The following is a 19,478-nucleotide window of genomic DNA, read 5'->3' as shown; positions in this document are numbered from 1 at the left end:
TGTTCGAGATTTCACTGTCATCAGCTAGGTCCTGTACCCTCTTGGACTATTTAGCGTCACCAGGTAGCTGGCCAGACTTTGTACTGCAGCAGCTGGAGCAGAAGTGGATCCTTGCGTTGTTCCAACTGGAACTTGGCAGTGTTGGTGAGTGGGGACACATCAGTCACGTCAACAGGAGCTGTCAGTTCAATATGAATGGTTTGTTGTGGCTCTTGCACTTCTATTGGAAACCAGTTGTCCACCAAACAAGGCAGAGCAGATTCGGCAGCAGGGATAGGGCACCTGCTTAGTGCATCCGCTGGGATTTTGGCCCATCCTTTACGATGCCTTATGGTACACTTGAACCCTTCTAATCTCAGCACCCTACATAGCACTCTGCATGTTGTCTGCTCAGTTGTAAACATCCAAGCCAATGATGCATGGTCACAATGAACCTCAAATTATGTTAATTCTACATACGGTCGGAATCTATTGACAGCCTACACCACAGCGAGGCATTCCCATTCTTGGACAGTATAGTTTTTTTCAGCAGCGCTGAGGGTCCTGCTTATAAGTGACACAGGCCTGAATTCACCTTCGACGTCCTGCAAGAAGACTGCCGATATGCCAGTGCCACTGGCGTCTGTTTCAATCGCAAAGGGCCTGTTCAGGTCAGGCAATATCACAGCCATCTCTCCTGCCAGCGTTAGCCTCAGAGTCTCGAATACTGTCTGTTGCTCGGCACCCAAAACCCAATGGGCTCCTTTCTTGAGGAAAGCTGTCAGTGGTCTGGCTTTTTCAGAAAACCAGGGAATAATATTCCTGTAGCATCCCATAAGGCCCAAAAACATTTGGAGCTCCTTGACTGTTTTAAGGCATGGGAACTCCGCGACTGCTCGCACCTTGTCCGGGTCAGGTTGACATTTTCTTGGAGAGATTACATGTCCAAGGAACTTTAGTGCCTGTTCACAGCATATAACTTTGCTGGAATCGTTTGTCAGACCTGCAGAGCCAATTCCTTGCAGTACATCATCATATGTTGTTGGTGGTACTCAAAAGTTTCTGAATAAATGAGCACATCGTCAAGAAATGCCATGCAGTAGTTGTGTTTTATGCCTTCTAACACTTGTAGGTATGCGAGACTCTCACACGTCCCCTGATATGTTGTTTTCCCGCATAGCTCCTGTCTCCTGTAATTTGGCTTCACCGTGTGGCTTGGTGCCCACGGCAGTCGGTGTGGTTGAAGCGCATTGCGAGAGATGGCGCAAGTGTGGCTTTGCGTGAGTGTGGCTCTGCGAGTGTGGCTCTGCCTTAACTCTGTGACACACGGTGACGCTACCCGCTACCAACATCCTTCTAGGATAAGCAATCTCACTTAGCCATGGCGAGGGGTGCGATGAGGCAAAAGCATGCTGATGAAGAACAGGTAAAGTGCGATAAGTGCGGAAGGTGGGCATACCTTGAAGAGACGGGATTTCCTGACCTGAAATCAGCCACGGCAAGCCCGTTTGTCTGCGAGACGTGCACCATGCATGAAGCTCTGCATGCAAAGCTACAGGATACAAGGGTCGAAATGGAAACACTGCAGCTATCTGTCCAAGAGCTGCAGGATCAACTCCCGGCGCCAGTGGGCAAACCACCTTACGGGGATGATGCCGATTTGGAGATCCGCTCCAGGACGACCAATCTTGAACGACTGCCCAGGTGGGACCCCTCTCACTATACAGCGCAGCAGGGCATAATAGATGGCCTTGAATGCTGTGTCGCTGAGCTAATCGTGCAGCTGCGTGATGTCATGAGTAGACACGGGGGAGCTGAAGCGACCCAGCAGTTGACGTGGGTCAACTGCGACCAAGAGACGACACAGAAGAGCACTGTATCGCGGTCCGAATCCGCAGCAGCAGCTACCATGAGTGGGCACAGGGGAGCTGAAGAGAGCCTGCAGTCGACTGGGGTCAGTTGCGACCAAGAGACGCCACAGAAGAGCACTGTACTGCGGATTGAATCCAGCATAGTAGCTTCTTACTTGGATAATACACATCTGGATAATACACCGTGCACCTATGCCCATTTACTTTTATTTTTGTTGAAACTTTACGATCCAGTCCGGACAAAACAAGAAAAGACAAGAAAAACTTGTCGAGTGCAGGTCATCCGTAGTCTACTGTTTGCCCATATCATGTGGAAAAGTATACATCGGCCAAACGGGTCGATGTGTAAACACAAGACTTTTGGAGCACAGAAGGTCAATGGGGGAAAACATTCATTCCCACATTAAGGGGCACTGCTCACAACATGGGTGCTGGCCGCTTTACAATGATACGACAGTTTTATCGCACCATAAGGATCAGCTAACCAGGGAAATAATCGAAGCCTTTCATATTCACAAGAGGGGAAAGGGTTGTATCAGTCGGCCATCTGTACATCTAAGCCATGGTGAGGTTGCCTTTTTGGAAGTACACTAAAAGAAAAAAAAAGCAAATTGTGTAATAAAAATGGTTGTTAGGGTTGCAACAAATACGATAGGATTGCGCACCATGATAGATAGGTGCCATATCTGTGACGCCCGAGTATGCACGGGCAAATGATTTTGAAAAAAATGCATTTAATCTTGCCTTGATTTTCTTTGACGCCTGAGGGTGCGCAGGTTATAAATATGAAGTATGTGTTCTGAAATAAAATAGTTGCGAGTGCAGCGAGTGTCGTCTTTTCTTGTGTGTCTTCACTGTGTCCGTGTCAGTGCTCTGCTTCACCAGTAAGGTACGATAATGTGGGAGTTATAGCCCCAGCTGTTGCAAACAAGGTTGGTCTATGAAACGCACTCGAGTTAATATATAGCAGGAATGCTACAGTAGAAGAGGCAATGGGGTTTGTGGCAGAGTATGAGCTCAAAGGACGCGAAGTGTCGCGTACGTACCTCCTACATGTGGGCATCCAGGATGTACTCAAGGGACAGCCAGAAAAAGTGACTCACATTCTAGGATCAAAGTGGACAGGCCACCCGGGGGACTTGATTGTGTGTTCAGTCCCAGAACCGACCAATCAAGGTAGAGATCAGAGCAGTGACAGTGCTCACCAATGCCAAACTAAAGAAGTGGTGCCAGAACACAGGCAACCGCTATCTTGATGTGACTAAGGCAGAGCGATCACTGCGGCTCCGTAAAGGTGGCATACATTACAGGCCAGAAGGCGCGCTGGCAGTCGGACAGATCATAGGCGAACTGGCGGCTTGTTTTTGTGCCCTGGAGCAATACACCGGCACAAATCACAGCTGCATACAAAAATGTGCATACGTGCAACGTGCCAACGTGCATACAAAAAACAAACCAACACTCAGGATGGATCCAGTGACCGGAACTCGAGACCGCTGCCGAGGACACTTCTAGAGCCAGGAATGATAGGTCAAAGAGAAAATCCAGCTGGCAGACAAGATGTAAAACAGATGTGGAGCGTGCAGGCCTTACCGCTGGCACACTGTCTGAACAAAGAGAGCAACGAAAGCCATACACTGCACCATGGCGGGAGAAGTCTGCCCCGGAGGCGCCGAAACAATTTAGCCGACCTGGTCGAAACAGCAGTTCAGAGAGCCCTAGCCAAGCAATGGCCACCCCTATAAGCAACCCCATGCCGAGAAAAGCACAGTTGCAGCAGCATGCAAACCAAAGCACCTCCATCGACATGCAACAGAGTTTGCAATGAACGGTGACTGCTGGGATGAATATAAACACAAGAGTGGGTCTTGCATCTGCAGCCACATGTCGACCTAAGCGGCGAAACCACAAGCAGGTACAGAAAGTGACAGTGGGGTTTCTGAACCTACACAGTGGCCGCCGGCTCTCGAAATGGAAAGAGCTGTACGAAGTGTTGCTTGAGGAGGACATGACACTTCTTGGTGTTGCGGACACACACCTGCAAGACCTGGAGCAACCCCCAGTTCACACTCGATGGCACTGGACTGGGTCTAAACATGACAGTGCATCCCGGAAAGGTGGTGGGGTGGGTTTTCTGTGGCGAGATGACAGCACATGGACGCTTATGCTGGACTCATGCACAGATCATACATGGGTGCCTAGACACATACATGGTGTTCAAGTGATGGTGGGTGTGGTGTGCCTAGTTCAAGACAACATTCATTTGTGCTAGATGGTGCATACTTGGATTAGGAAGGAACAGCGCCAACTAAGAGAACATGAGAGGGAGAACAACACAGGACAAGCGCCAACTTCATCTATCTTTATTCACCGAAGAATCAGCAAATATAAGGAAAATCACAGACATGCGCACAATGACCATAATGCATCATCTGCCAAACCGTTCTAGATAGGACATTTCACTATTAAAGAGGGTCACGGAAGTATCACTAACACAGTTTTTTCCTCTCTTCTTTATATGGAATGCTTCCAAAACCTCACGTGCCTTTGTTTCCCTGCTTCTGCCAAGAATCTTTATCTCTCCGAACCATGGTTCACACTTTTTGCAGTACTGGCATTGTTTCCGTGGCAAATGTTCTGCCGCTCGGTCACACGCAGTGCAAGTTGCACAATATTGCGAAAGATGCGCACCTCCTTTTTTCAGCGACTGCATATGTTCATCTGTGTTCTGAACATGTTCATGTTCAGATTCTTAATAGTTTTTAACAAACTGAAGGTGTTGACTTACACAGATGGTGTAAGCACTGTCCTAGGCAGTGTTAAAGAGGAGGGACAGGGGTTGGTATTCACGCATGAACTACCCTTGCAGGGGCGATTACAGTTTTTAGACATTAACATTACCTTGGGTGAAGATCATGTATGTTGGCAGTACGCACCTCAAGCACAAAAGGAGTTTCTTCCTTATGCGTCGGCGCATTCAAAAACTGTAAAACGTTCCATTGCTAAACTTTGCCTTGAGTCTGCTCTCGTGAAATTGTGTCACCATGCAATGTGTGTGAGCTTTGACAAGCAAGTTGATAAGTTGGTTTTAGCGGGGTTCCCAAGCACGATTATCACAGCAGTGGCTGAAGCGATCTTGCAAAAAATCAAAGGTGCCATGGTCAAGAAACCGTGCGCACAAGAAAAACTAGCTGCGAAGCCGGAAGTGGTTCCGTATGTGCATAGAATGGCCAACAATATCAAAAAGGTGGCAAACAGACACAGCGTCCCAGTCGTGTTTTCGTCTCCTCGAAAACAAGCACAGCTCTGTGCCTGCGTTGCAAGCGAGGGTACGAGGAGCAGCTGCACCAAAAAACATGGAAAGCAGTTTGTAAAGTGCTGCACCGGTGTGGTATATGAAATACCTTTGACCTGCGGGAAAACCTATGTGGGCCAAATGGGTACATGCGTGAATGGCCGTGCAGCTGAACATGTGCAGTCGCTGAAAGAAGGAGGTGTGCATCTTTCGCAACATTGTGCAACTTGCACAACGTGTGACCAAGCAGCAGAACATTCGCCACGGAAACAATGCCAGTACTGCAAGAAGTGTGAACCATGGTTCGGAGAGATAAAGATTCTTGGCAGAGGCAGGGAAACAAAGGCACGTGAGGTTTTGGAAGCATTCCATATAAAGAAGAGAGGTAAAAACTGTGTTAGTGATACTTCCGTGACCCTCTTAAAAAGCGAAATGTCCTATCTGGAACGGTTTGGCTGATGATGCATTATGGTCATTGTGCGCATGTCTGTGATTTTCCTTATATTTGCTGATTTTTCGGTGAATAAAGATAGATGAAGTTGGCACTTGTCCTGTGTTGTTCTCCCTCTCATGATAGTCTTAGTTGGCGCTGTTCCTTCCTAATCCAAGTGGTGTACCGAGGGGTATCCCCTGCGATACATTCCGATAATTCTGCCATTATGCACTGCATTGCACAGGATGTTGCAAGATGGGGTCTCAACGAACAAGTGCTGCTACTGGATAATTTTAACGGCGATGTACAGGACCTGGATGGATACGAAGACCACAATGGAACACTCATAAAAATGCTGACACGAAACCTGCATCTTGACATAGCGAACATGAGGGGAGACTGTACTGGTCCGTTCACCTGGTGTGCACGTGGAAGCCACAATTGCATTGACTACGCACTGCTCTCTGACGGCCTGAGTGGCCTACTACACTCAATGCACATCGATGAAGAGGGACTTTACAGTCTGGGCAGTGACCACAACAGGCTTTGGCTAGACTTCGTGCCGTCACCGTGGCACCACTGGCCAAAGATGAAACCGCAGGAAATGTCGACTTGGTTTATTCCCAGTACAGTCTACGAGCTAGTCGCGGAGACCTTGAAAATAGTGAGCAGCACAAGGTAGCTGAGTCCTACAAATCATTCATCTCAGAACTTTGGCGTGTCATGTGCAAACATGAAAAGCATGTTAGCTCTCATGGGGGATTTCGGAAAAAGAGCTGGTGGGACACCGAAGTCCAGGCAGCCTTCAAAGCCCGAAGATTGGTGAACTGACAACACCACCATACTGTAAAGACGCTAGGCAGTGAGGACGTCCAGCAATACTGCCTAGAATACCTTCGGTGTAAGCGCGAAATGCAGGCACTGACACCCAGTGCTAGGTAGCCGAAGCAGATCAACGCAAGCTCCAGGAGATCCGAGCAGCAGGGGGAGGGGCAACAGGGAAATTATGGGCATACATATCGTCCATGGATAGGAAAGCAACACAGCCCGAAATCCATGATGAAAAGTCAGGACATAAAACGGACGATCTCCGACACCTCCCAACAAACCAACTCTGTGATCTGTACACAGCCGAACCCTATCAGCTCTCCCGTAATGATCCCTACGGTGGGCCAGGAGGCAGGGAAGACTTGCCAATGCAACCAAGCGACCTAGGGCTGCGGATGATGTCGAGACAAGCTATTGATACAGCCATCGGTCGTATTAGCGCTCGCACTGCACAGGGTCTCGATAAAATCCCAGCTGGAGTCATCAAGCACCTGGGACCCCAGACGAGAGATCAACTGGCCGATATCTTCAATGGCATCCTGGCAGGAGAGCCAGTGCCGCGAGATTGGCTTCGGGGAAAGGTGACCCTTGTGCCAAAATGAGGCGGAGACCCAGGCCTGCTTCGCGACTACCAACCCCTCACTTTCACCAGCGTCTTTTACAGAGTGTTTGCCCAGGTGGTCAAGATGTGGATGAGCAGTTGGGCAGAGACTAGTGGCCACCTAACCGAACTTCAGAATGGCTTCCGGAGAGGTCAGAGGCTTGAGGACAATCTTTTCGTGCTTAGTCAGTGCATTGAGATTGCACGAAAAGAAGAACATGGCCTAATCTGCGCTTTCTTGGATGTGTCAAAGGCATATGACAGCATACCACATGGAGAGCTTTTCACCCGCCTTGAGAGTCTAGAGATGCCACAAATGTGGCTGAATATCCTGCGCCGCCTCTACACCAACAACACAGCTAGGGCCGGCATCTATGGGTTGACATCCCAGGAAGTGCCAGTGAAGAAAGGCTTAAAACAAGGCTGTCCAATTTCCCCCTTACTCTACATGCTCTACGCAGCCCCATTGGAGCGTCAACTGATAGCGTCGAAGTTGGGCTTCATGCTGGGCTCTGTAAGCGAGTGTGTAAGGCTACAGTCTAACCTGCCGGCACTGGTGTTTGCGGATGACATACTGCTCCTGGCTAACACAATGCAAGAACTGCAGGCACCGCTGACAATTTGTGCTAATGGTATGGCACAGCTGAAGCTCGCCTCCAATGCCAAAAAAGTCAGCCGTGGTGTGCTTCATGGGCTCTGCTGCTATCGAAGATCTTCTGCAGTTGCCAGGGGGTGAGGTTCTGGCTGTAGTGGCCAGCTACAGATACCTGGGTGTCCAGTTCAGCGATGGTGCGGACTGTATAGACCAGCATGAAGTCCACCTTAAAGAGAGCTCAATACGTGCCAGGAATATCCTCCGGAGGTGAAGCCTCTGGGGATGTAACCAGTTCCTCATGGTCTGGGAGTTGTGGAAGATGGTGCATGTGCCCGCACTAACTTTTGCCAATGCCGTCATCTGTCTGACCGCACCGATGCACGAATGGCTAGAATGTGCACAGCGTGTGGTGGGCAGGCTGACGCCACGATGCCATGGCAACGTTGTCAATGAGGCCATGCAGGGAGACCTTGGGTGGTCGACTTTCGAGGCGCATGAGGTGTGAAGCAAGGTGGCATACGATGGGAGACTCCAGCTGATGCAATCCCATCGTTGAGCCCAGGGGTCTTTGACTACTGTCAGGATTGGGGGCTCAATCCCACCGTTCGTAACTCGTTGTCAAGATTGGAGTCCGGCATGAATTAGAAGGTAGCTGGCCCATGCCATCGTCCAACTTATCCACGCTTCGGACGTTGATGAAGGGAAAGACTGCTTCTCACCGAGAACGAGGAATATCGGTTTATTTACAGTATCTACATCAGTCTAGCATAACTGCGAGAGAAAGTACCTCAGTCTAACAGGACTGCTTGAGAAAGTGCGTATCAGTCTAACATGACTGCTTGAGGAAGTGTCCTGAGCAGCCGCACAACAGCCGTTTATAAACACTCTGTCCCCCCCTCGATCCCAAGGTGACAGAAACGGCCGTCCAGTCATCGTAAACAAGTCGCCTCTTTGCGTGAGGGCTTACTTACACACACACGCACACCCGGTCCCGAGCCGACATCACACAGACTTCGTAGAACTCAGAGCTGACCCCGGGTAGCGCGGCCGGTAGCACATTGTCTTGCGTCTTGGTCGGCGCGTGGGAAGGAGCCTTGAACTGCGTTCCCGTGGCGACTCCCTCGCTCATAGCAGAACAGGATGGCATTGGTGGGCTTGGTAGCAATGGTTGGCCCGCCGAACCCATTTAGTCACAATGACGACGAGGCCAGAGCGTAACGGCGGCGTTCCGAGATGGAGGTTGCTGACGCCGTCGCAAATGGCTGGCAAAACTTGCACCTCAGCTGGGCCATTCTTAACACTACCTACATCGCTGTGGGGTACACACCAGGTGGACCAAGCGCCTGCAACATCATTGCAAGCGATACGGCTTTTCCTCCAACCCTGTGAGTTAGACAAGCGAGCGCAAGTGGGCCCTCGCTGCCGGTACCCAGGTCTGCCAAAGAGAAAGGGAGATGTTGAGGCAGCCGATGGAGGTGAAGCCGATGCTCGAGTTGTACAGGAGTTCCAAGCAGGAAATTTGAATGAAGCGGCTGTTTGACAATGGTGTAAGCAGCAGCCTTCTCTTCGAGGCACGAGCGGGAGCTCTATGCACTCTTGCCGACCGGCAATGCTTCGACTCAAGTCTCCAGAACACAACGTGCAGGATGTGTGGTGTGGGCGAGGAAACTGCAGAGCACCTCATCCTGGCCTGTGCCAGCCTCTCACTGACTCCAGGAGGGGCTGTTACGCTGGCACAGGCACTCAGTTTTATGGATGAGATGAACGCTGAAGTGACAGTAACTAAGCGACGAATCTCTGAATGGTGGGTGGCAAATGCCACCACTAGACTCAGACTGACCATGCCGCACTCTTGTACTCCCACACTGTGACGTATATGTTGTGTGTGTGCAACGTCTTCTTCTCCTTTATTCTGGCTAGGACACACTGTTGTGACCCCCCAATACAAAGGGCAAAGCCACAGTATCTATCTATCTATCTAACACCACCTAACAGCGGGGGGACTTGGGCACGAAAAGGAGAAGGCTCTTCCTCCTTGGCTCAGGATCAGCAAGCGGCACGGACGTTTTGCGCGTGCACCGATCCATGCTTTTGCGAAACCGTCTCGCGAAGCCTACCCCCAGAATGGACGAACATGTTCGTTCAAACGCGCCACTGTTCGCGTGACCGTACGCATGAATGACAAGGCGTTGGTGTCCAGCATGGGGCGAACATATTCGCTTGTTATCCGGTGGCGGTAAGTCGGACTTCTGCAATTTGTCGCGCGCCCATCGGCATGTTTTGTGGATAGCAACTCGGCTAGCAGGCATTAGTCTATGAAAGGTGCAATAAATGCCCTTGTGATTGTTTGCACTACTGTGTTGTCGTTCCTTTGTCCCAAGAGCATGGGTGAGAAATCCACATCTGGCTGGCCAACGTGGACCTCTTGGGGCATTGGACAATAATTTTAACAGTTTTGCTTCGTTCGAGACCTTTGTTTGAACCGAGCGTACCGCTAGCGTAAATTTCGATTCCTAGCGGCGGCGGCGGGCTTTCTTGAGAGAGGTATCAGTGGCTGTAGAGTTTGATTTTTCAACAGGCCACGCATTTTCGCAAGTATTTTTTTTTCAATGACATTCGTCGAGAGTGAGGCTTAGCGCCCACGGAGCATTGGCAAGCCTGAAGCGACTGAGTATGGAAGCCTCATGGGTGGTCCGAATTTCTTATGTAAATAGCTTCTTCTATCTCTTTGACTCTGATGAAGTCGCGGCTCTGGGAGCTGGGTGGCCACGGGCCACGGGTGCCGCTAGGAGCTGACTGGTATTGCGGCCTGGCTCCAGCCGCTCCGACACCCTCTGAGACGGTGGGCGCCGTCAACTCGATGCTGTGTGCACCGAGCGGGGTAGGACCACCTAACAAAGCTGACATCTCCTCATGGCTGCCATGTTTTGCGCCCATTTTGGGTGTTTTTTTTTTTTTTGGATGTCGGTTGTCGTCAGGGTAGCGATGCTTCAGGCCTAAGGCTTTACGAAGCTGCCTGTCACACGTGGAGAGACACAACCTGATGGACCATGGCATTGAGGTGTTGCACTTTGCTTCCCTCAGTCTGTTAGCCTCGCACGAATTGAAATTACTCGTTCGACTCAAGGAAGTTAGCTTTGTTCACATGAACTTCACATGAAGCCTTTCTAGCTACTCATTGACGTTGGACATCATCTCATCGACACAGAAACCCACTCGAGTGTCCAAGGCATCTTATCGCATGTTCCCCCACTACAGCTTCTCCACACACACTCCAGTATTCCATCTGCCTGGTCAGCAGTTTTTGCAGAATTACTGGACCTTTCCCTTCTGCACTTCACTGACACACCTGTCATCCATAAAGTAACACACCACATCTTCACGAACGGCCCAGCAGTCTCCGCACGACCTCGTCACCTAGCACCAAACCACCGCAAGATCGCTCGCCAAGAATTTGAACACATGCTCAAACTTGGTTTTGTGTGGCCTTCATCCAGCCCGTGGTCCTCAGTGCTCCACATAATGCCCAAAAAGAGTGGTGATTGGAGACCTTGTGGGGATTATCGTGCTTTGAATAAACTAAGCATTCCTGACCAAAATTCGATTCCGCGTATACTACAAAATTTCACTGCCACACTTCATGGCTGTACAATTTTCTGTAAAACTGATTTGATGAAAGTGTATCAACAGATCCCTATCGAGCCATCCGATATACTGAAGACTGCTATCGTAGCTACTTTTGGCATCTTCTAATACCTTCGTATGCCATTCAGACTCTGCAACACGGCCAAGACATTTCAGCGCTTTGCCGATGAAGTACTTCATGGCCTCTTCTGTTCCTTCATCTATTTAGATGATATCCTTGTCTTCAGCTGCAGTACATCAGAACCTAAGACTCACCTGCACCAAGTTTTCAAGCAACTGTGGTAGTACGGTCTCGTTGCCAACACCACAAAGAGCGAATTCGGCATCTCAGAGTTAGATTTCCTTGGCCATCGTGTCGACTGTCGCTGTATCCGACCACTTCCCAGTCATGTCACTGCCATTTCCGAATTTCCATGGTCGACAACACTGAGGAAACTGAGTTTTTAGGACTCATGAATTATTACTGCAGGTTCCTGCCATACTGTGCCACCATCTTGCAGCCACTTCATGACTTGTTGGGTGGCCACATGAGACCAAGTGTTCCTTTACCTTGGGCAGAAGCAGCCACCGCAGCTTTCGAAAACTTAAAAGTGGAACTCGCCAAGGTGACACTCCTTGCTCATTCTGTACCCAACAGGCTCACCTCCGTTATGGTTGATGCTTCGGATGTGGCTGTTGGTGCTGTCCTCCAACAATTTGTTACTGGCCTGTGGCAGCCTCTCCCATTCTTCTCTAAGAAGATGACTGCACAAGAGCGGTGCTACAGCACTTTCGGCGGCGCGTTGCTGGCTATATACTTTGCCGTCAAACACTTCTGTCACTACCTCTAAGGTTGTCAGTTTTTCATACTGACAGATCACAAGCCCCTAACGTACGCCCTGAATTCAAACAGCACCTCGTATACTCGTTGTGAGCTTTGACACCTGGCATACACATCCGAGTTTACCAGCGATATTCGTCATGTCAACGGCAATGACAACACAGTGGCCGATGCACTATCTCAGCTGCAGGTTGACTCAACCTCCGTCACCAGACCCCATGTGAATTTCACATGCTTAGCTGCAGCACAGTGCGATGACAACAACCTCTGCGAGCTTCGTGCCGCTGGTACTTCGTTTGCGCTTGAAGAAGTTTTCATGTCTGGCAGTGATGTTCCTATCATCTGTGATACTTAAAACAACCGCTGTTGTCTATATGGGCCACCAGCTTTTTGCCGAACCATTTTTGAAGCCCTACACTCCCTGTCATACCCGGGAATGAGAGCGATGCAATGCCTAGTAACCTCTAAATATGTGTGGCCCATATAAAAGCTGGTGTTCAGAGCTGGACGTGCGGTTCCTTGAAATGCCAACACGCTAAAGTTTCTAGACATACAGTCAGCCCACTAGAAAGTTTACCACCTCCTGATGCCTGCTTCAGTCATATCAACATAGATATCGTTGGCCCTTTGCCTCCTGCGCAAGTGCATAGATACATATTAACAAGCGTCGACCGTTTTACTAGTTGGCCTGAAGCTGTTCTGCTTACGAACATTACCACAGAAACAGTCGCACAGACTGTTGTCGAAGTTTGGATCAGCCGATAAGGTGTACCCTCTACTATAACAACTGACTGAGGTTGTCAGTTTGAGTCCACACTTTTTTGTAACATCTTGAAAACACTTGGTATCACACATGTTAAGACAACTGCCTACCATTTGGCGGCTAATGGAATGGTCAAACGTTTTCATCAACAGTTAAAGGCTGCCTTAATGTGTTCTGACAATACCGTGCCATGGACGGAATGACTGCCTCTTATCCTCCTCGGCCTCCAGACTGCACTGAAGAGGAACATGCGGTGCTCTATGGCAGAACTTGTTTTTGGCATAGCACTCTGCTTGTCCAGAGAGTTTTTTGGTACACAGTCATCACCTGTACCCTTTGAAATCACCAACTATGCGAGCCAACTCTGAGCATTGATGCACACCATTGTTTCGCCACCTGTTTGCCCCCACTTGTCAGAACACGTTTGTCAGCCCACACCTTAGTGACTGCACACACGTCTTCAGACGCCGAGGCACAATCCATGCTCTGCTACAAACGCCATAAGATGGCCCCTTCAGGATACTCAACCATGCGCCCGAACGCTTTACAGTGATGATCAGAGGGCCTGAAGACACCGTATCCATTGACCGTCTTAAACCGGCTCATTTAGACATTAAAGCAATAAGCACTCACACCACTGCAAACTCCTTCGAACCTACATATTACCATCCTAGAGTGCATTTTGCTACAGGTACGAGCTTCATTTCTTCCTTTCGCATGCTCAGCAGCCCCGTGCCTTCCTCAGTATGGGGAAGGCCCTGTAGCGTCTACTTCTTTTCGGTGCGACGGCTCGAAGAGAGAAGAGGATGATGAAGTTGCGCGCGCTTGGTGTGCTGCTTGTTTTCCGATCGCCATGTGTTCACCAGTGTGAGTGTTAAAATATATATTACTATGTGGTGTGACTGAATGCGTCACTCCTTTACCTACAAAAGTATGCTGTCATCATCTTCTCGCTTCTCGAGCAGAGCATGCCAAAACAACAGCTATGTTTGCTGCCACGTTGGAATAAGGACACTGTTCGCTGGCCTACTGTTCCCTATGTCCATGACCAAATAAAGGACGTCGGCGCTGTCTTATGCCATTGCCCTAGTTCTATCAAAAGTTTTGCTTTAGATATTTAGCCATCTTGAGTTAGAATTCGGGTCAATGCCATGGCATGGAAGGGTTTAAAAGGGGTATCAGCTGTAGTTCACTTGCTTTTATTCTAACCTTTGCTTTTCTTATCACCACTGATTTCTTTCTGCAGAAACGAAGGCGAAGACTAGAACAACACTCAGGCTCTCTACCAGAGTCACTTTCAACTGCAGCTAAAGGATTTGCACTTGGAATTCTGCTTGGTGTTTCCGGAGTTGTGATGAGCCCTATTTCAGGTATGGCTTGTTTAAGTTGAAACATGAACATGTTGCTCATTTTCCATGCACCCGTTAACCCCTTAACCAAGGAGTTATCTACCCAGTAACACAGTGTTTTGCATCAAATTTCTTTCTATGTACATGTTATGTTGATTCCACAAGATATTACTATAGAACAAGGTGAGGCTGCATTTTATGAAGTTTTAGACTTTCATGTGGTACTCCTTGAAACGTGTAGCTGTACACAAAGCCACGTTGCAGTCCTATTACCAAAGTGAACGATCTTCTTTCTGCTTCTTTGTGCCCCTACTTGACTAAGTGATTCAAGTCAGCAGAGATCTTGTAAAGGCACAAAATGCCTTGGTCTTGCAGAATGGATGTCTCGTTAACAAACTTTTGCTGCAGCAGGAACCTCTTTTCTGTGAACATCATGTAGAAAATACAAGGACCTTCAGACTGGCTCCAAACAAATAAGTGAATTTTATTATCCCAATGTGTTGGAGCCCATTCGGCTCCTTCAGGGGGTATTCTTTGGGGATGGCAGTGTGCAGCCTTTAAAGGGTCCTTCGTAAAAAAAAAGGGGGAGAGTACAGAAGGTGGGGAAACACTTGACATATAGGAAAGGGGGGGGGGCAAAAGGGGGGATGGCTGCATTGGTGTTGGTTGACTGGGATGACCGGTGCTGGGGGAGCTTGACCCGCGAGAGGGCCGTTGACGGGAGGTGAGGCAGGTGGGCATGGGAGAGCGCAGACATTTTGGTGTTGGTGACCTCGAGCAGGGTTGGGCGTCCTTTGCTTCCTTTCGTCATGTTACCAAGGCCATGGATATACATGGAGGGTAGGTTGCCCTTCATGCGGTTTATGTTACCTCCTGTATTCTGAATGTGCCATGACTCCAGTAGTAGCCTTTTTCGTGAGCTCGTCTCTGTTCGAAGGACTTGGTTTTCTTGGAAAGCAGTTTTGTGGTCGGCGTCTTCAGAATGTGCGGCGACAGCACTGCGTATTCAGTTGAACGTCCTGACATTATCCTCGTGTTGTCTGATTCTTTCTTTTAGACTTGGTTTCCCCGATGTACGATGCCAGACAGTTGGCATAGCTGATTTTGCAGACAACGCCTTGAGCTTTTTCTTTTGGCGGATGATCTTTTGGTTTAGGGAGGAGGATATTGAAAGTGTTGATCAGTTTGGGCACAACATTGAGGCCTTCTTTTTTCAATATTCGGCCGAGAGCTTCACTGGTACCTTTGACATACGGGATGGACACTCGTTTCTGGGGTAGGGTAGAAGTCAATGGTTGAAGGTCTCTTCCCATCTGTCAAGTATCTCCCCACCTTCTGTACTCTGCCCTCCTTTTTACAAAGGACCCTTTAAAGGCTGCGCACCGCCACCCCCAAAGAATACCCCCTGAAGAAGGAGTCGAATAGGCTTTGAAACGTTGGGCTAATAAAATTCACTTATTTGGTTGGACTCAGTCTGAAAGCCTTAATTCCCCAACCAGAAAGGTAATTCTGTCGAAATGTTTAGCTTCAAGAAAATACAGGTGCCGAAAGAAGCACTTCAGGAAAAAGTAGGATACCAGTATTGATTTCTGGGCAATCCTTTGAACCTACGAGCAACTTTATATCTGCCTTGGTTACTCAAGCTTGCTCTTGGTTCACCTTTTCAGCACTCCAGTAAGCTTTTCTCAGTTATTTTTTTCAAAGCAAAGATACTTATCTCGTCAGTGATTAGTTTTGCAAGACTAATCCAAGTATTCAGAAATTCCTAATGGACCAAACATGACTTTGATGCCTGGGATTTTGCTCAACAGAAACCACTTCCTCGACTTGCTGTGCCTCTAGCAGCATAAAGATTACTTTCAGTACTGAATCTTTGCTTTCTTCTTTGTTTCCTGATAAAACTTCACTTTCTGACAGTAAGCACACATCAGTGTCCATGTGGTCAACCTGCAAGCTTGAGCAAGGCTTGAATTTTAGTGTCCATCAAAAACATGCGCAACTTGCTGCATCTATTCTGTTGTCTGAGTTCCCCTCCAAAAACCATGTTGGAAACAAGAAATGTGCTTCTACATAGGATCTATTACTCTAACAAATATATATATATTCTAAAGGTGTTTATTTGGCAGAGCTCGGAGCAGCGCAACGTCAATGGGCAGGGCAGTCACAGCTTCCAAACACGAGAGCCGTTGCTGAGCAGGAGCGCTCGACCCACTAGCGTTTAGAGCCAGTAGCGCTGAACCCACTAGCGTCTCTCTTCGCTACAATCACCCCCCGGGAGCGAGAAGGGAGCCGTCCGGCGACCTAACAGCTCGTCACGATGAGCGGGTCGTAGTAACGCTTTAAACGGTCGACATGGACAATGTCTCGTCCACGGCGGCGCATGTCTGAAGATGGCTCAACTGGTTCTATCACATAGTTCACAGGAGATGCGCGTTCGAGAACACGATAAGGGCCTTCATACTTAGGGACCAGTTTTGATGAGAGGCCAGGGACAGTTAAAGGAACTGAGAGCCACACGAGCACTCCCGGATCGAAGGTGACCATGGCAGTGGCGTCACTGCGAGTGCTCCTCTGGCGCTCTTGATCAGCGGAAGTAAAGGCCCGTGTGAGGTCGCGGCACACTTCGGCATGTCTGACCGTGGCAGAAATAGGCACGCACTGGGATTCATCCGGCCGGTACGGAAGAATGGTGTCGATGGTGTGCGAAGGGTGTCGACCATACAGCAAGAAATAGGGTGAAAATCCAGTGGTGCTCTGCGTAGCGGTATTATACGCGTAGGTGATGAATGGCAGAACGGCGTCCCAGTTCGTGTGGTTGGAGCCAACGTACATTGAAAGCATGTCGCCGAGCGTACGGTTGAAGCATTCTGTGAGGCCATTCGTTTGAGGGTGGTACGCCATAGTCGTACGATGAACAACGTGGCACTCTTTGATAATCGCTTCAACTACTTCCGACAGGAAGACGCGTCCGCGATCGCTGAGCAGTTCTTGAGGTGGACCATGCCGCAGGATGAATCGGCGAAGCAGGAATGATGCAACATCGCGCGCTGTAGCTGCTGGCAGAGCGGCAGTTTCAGCGTATCGTGTAAGGTGATCTACTGCCACAATGGCCCAGCGGTTACCAGCCGACGTCAGGGGGAGTGGCCCATACAAATCGATGCCAACGCGCCCGAACGGCCGGGTAGGGCAGGGTAGAGGCTGCAGACCAGCTGGCGAGTGGTGGGGTGAAGATTTTCGGCGCTGGCAGTCGAGGCATGAGCGAACGAACTTTTGAATGTAGTTGTACTTTCCTCGCCAGTAGTAGCGTCGTCGGAGGCGCTGGTAGGTTTTGAAAAGTCCCGAGTGAGCACACTGTGGATCAGAGTGGAACGATGCGCAGATTTCAGAATGCAGGATTCGAGGTACAACTAATAACCACTGGCGACCGTCAGAGGTGTAATTGCGACGGTGAAGCAGGTCGTCGCGAATGGCGAAATGGCGAGCTTGACGGCGCAATGCACGAGTGGTTGGCTACGATGACGGATCAGCAAGGCAGTCTATGATGGAGGCAATCCAAGGGTCCTTGCGCTGCTCAGAAGCGATGGTCCCAATGTCGACGGAAGAAACGTCAAGCTGGGATATTGCGCAGCAGGCATTGTCGTCTGGCAAGGGAGAACGTGAGAGGGCGTCAGCATCAGCATGCTGGCGTCCGTTGCGGTACAGTACGCGGATATCGTAATCCTGTAAGCAAAGTGCCCAGCGGGCGAGATGGCCTGAGGAATCCTTCAATGACGACAGCCAGCATAGTGCATGGTGGTCCGTGACGACGTCAAATTGTAGACCACACAAATAGGGCCGGAACTTGGTAAGCGCCCAGATGATCGTCAGGCATTCTTTTTTCGTGACGGTGTAATTGGTCTCGGCTTTAGTAAGCATACGGCTTGCATATGCCACAACATATTCAGGAAACCCTTCTTTGCGCTGCGCTAGGACAGCGCCGAGGCCAACACCGCTGGCATCTGTGTGTACCTCAATAGGTGCCGTTGGGTCATAGTGGCGCAAAATGGGAGGAGACGTCAGCAAACGACGGAGCTTAGTGAACGCCTCGTCGCACTCGGACAACCACGAATGGAGAGGTCCGTTGCTGCCAAAGAGCTTCGTCAGGGGCGATATGATGGCGGCGAAATTGCGAATGAAGCGCCTGAAGTAGGAACACAAACGTACAAAACTGCGCAGTTCTTTGACGGATGTCGGTTTAGGAAATTCAGCTACGGCACGAAGTTTGTCTGGATCGGGGAGGATTCCATCCTTCGAGACGACGTAACCAAGTATCGTGAGCTGCCGCGCTGCAAATCGGCACTTCTTTAGGTTCAGTTGGAGGCCAGCGTTTTCTAAGCATGTCAAAACACGCCGTAGGCGTTGAAGGTGCGTGGTGAAGTCAGAGGCAAAAACAACAACGTCGTCAAGATAACATAACCACGTGTGCCACTTCAAACCGCGGAGAACTGTGTCCATCATGCGTTCAAAGGTTGCTGGTGCATTACAAAGTCCAAACGGCATGACGTTAAATTTGTATAAGCGGTCGGGTGTGACAAAGGCTGTCTTCGGCCTATCGACGTCAGCCATGGGTACTTGCCAATAGCCGGAGCGTAAATCTAGAGATGAAAAGAATTCTGCTCCTTGTAGACTATCGATGGCATCATCGATTCGCGGCAGAGGGTATACATCTTTGCGAGTGATCTTGTTCAGGCGCCGATAGTCTACACAGAACCGTACCGAGCCGTCTTTTTTCGTAACAAGGACGACAAGGATGCCCATGGACTGTTCGAGGGTCGGATCACTTCGTGGCGAAGCATATCGTCCACTTGCTCATTAATCACACGACGTTCTGTGGCAGAGACGCGATATGGTCGTTGCCGCAATGGCGGTTGGGAGCCAGTGTCAATATGGTGCGTGACAGCAGAGGCCCGGCCCAGGGAAGATTGCCCGACATCAAAAGAAGAACGAAATTCTTCTAAGATGCGCAGAAGCTGCGAACGCTGAGGTGGGGTGAGGCCATCGGCAATAGGTGAATCGAACACACCTGTGGGCAAAGGGTCCGACGTAGAGAGAGAACCGAGCGTGTTGTAACTGGCGCAGAACGTGTCTTCAGGAACATATATATATATATATATACAGTCCAGCCCACTTATAACAGCCACAGATATAACGAACGCTCGCTTAGTACGAACGAGGGCGGTGCTACCGTCAAAATATATATTGGGGCAATGGCACAGTTTCTCACATAGAACGATCTGTTGTGGCCTCAACACTCGGTTAG

At 49.6% G+C, this 19,478-nt stretch overlaps 1 protein-coding gene across 2 annotated transcripts in view; it reads left to right on the top strand.

The window, feature by feature from the left end:
• LOC126521192 (intermembrane lipid transfer protein VPS13A-like) overlaps nucleotides 1-19,478 on the top strand; it is an 820,642-nt gene that overhangs the window by 675,088 nt on the left and 126,076 nt on the right. For both annotated transcript variants that reach the window (XM_050169804.3, XM_055065737.2), the window contains one exon: nucleotides 14,077-14,200. In XM_050169804.3, the coding sequence (XP_050025761.2) occupies nucleotides 14,077-14,200 (124 nt within the window). The remainder of the gene's footprint in view (nucleotides 1-14,076; nucleotides 14,201-19,478) is intronic.

The sequence above is a fragment of the Dermacentor andersoni genome, chromosome 6 (genome assembly GCF_023375885.2).
Source record: "Dermacentor andersoni chromosome 6, qqDerAnde1_hic_scaffold, whole genome shotgun sequence".
NCBI lineage: Eukaryota > Metazoa > Arthropoda > Arachnida > Ixodida > Ixodidae > Dermacentor > Dermacentor andersoni.
This window is presented reverse-complemented; position numbering and strand designations above follow the sequence as displayed.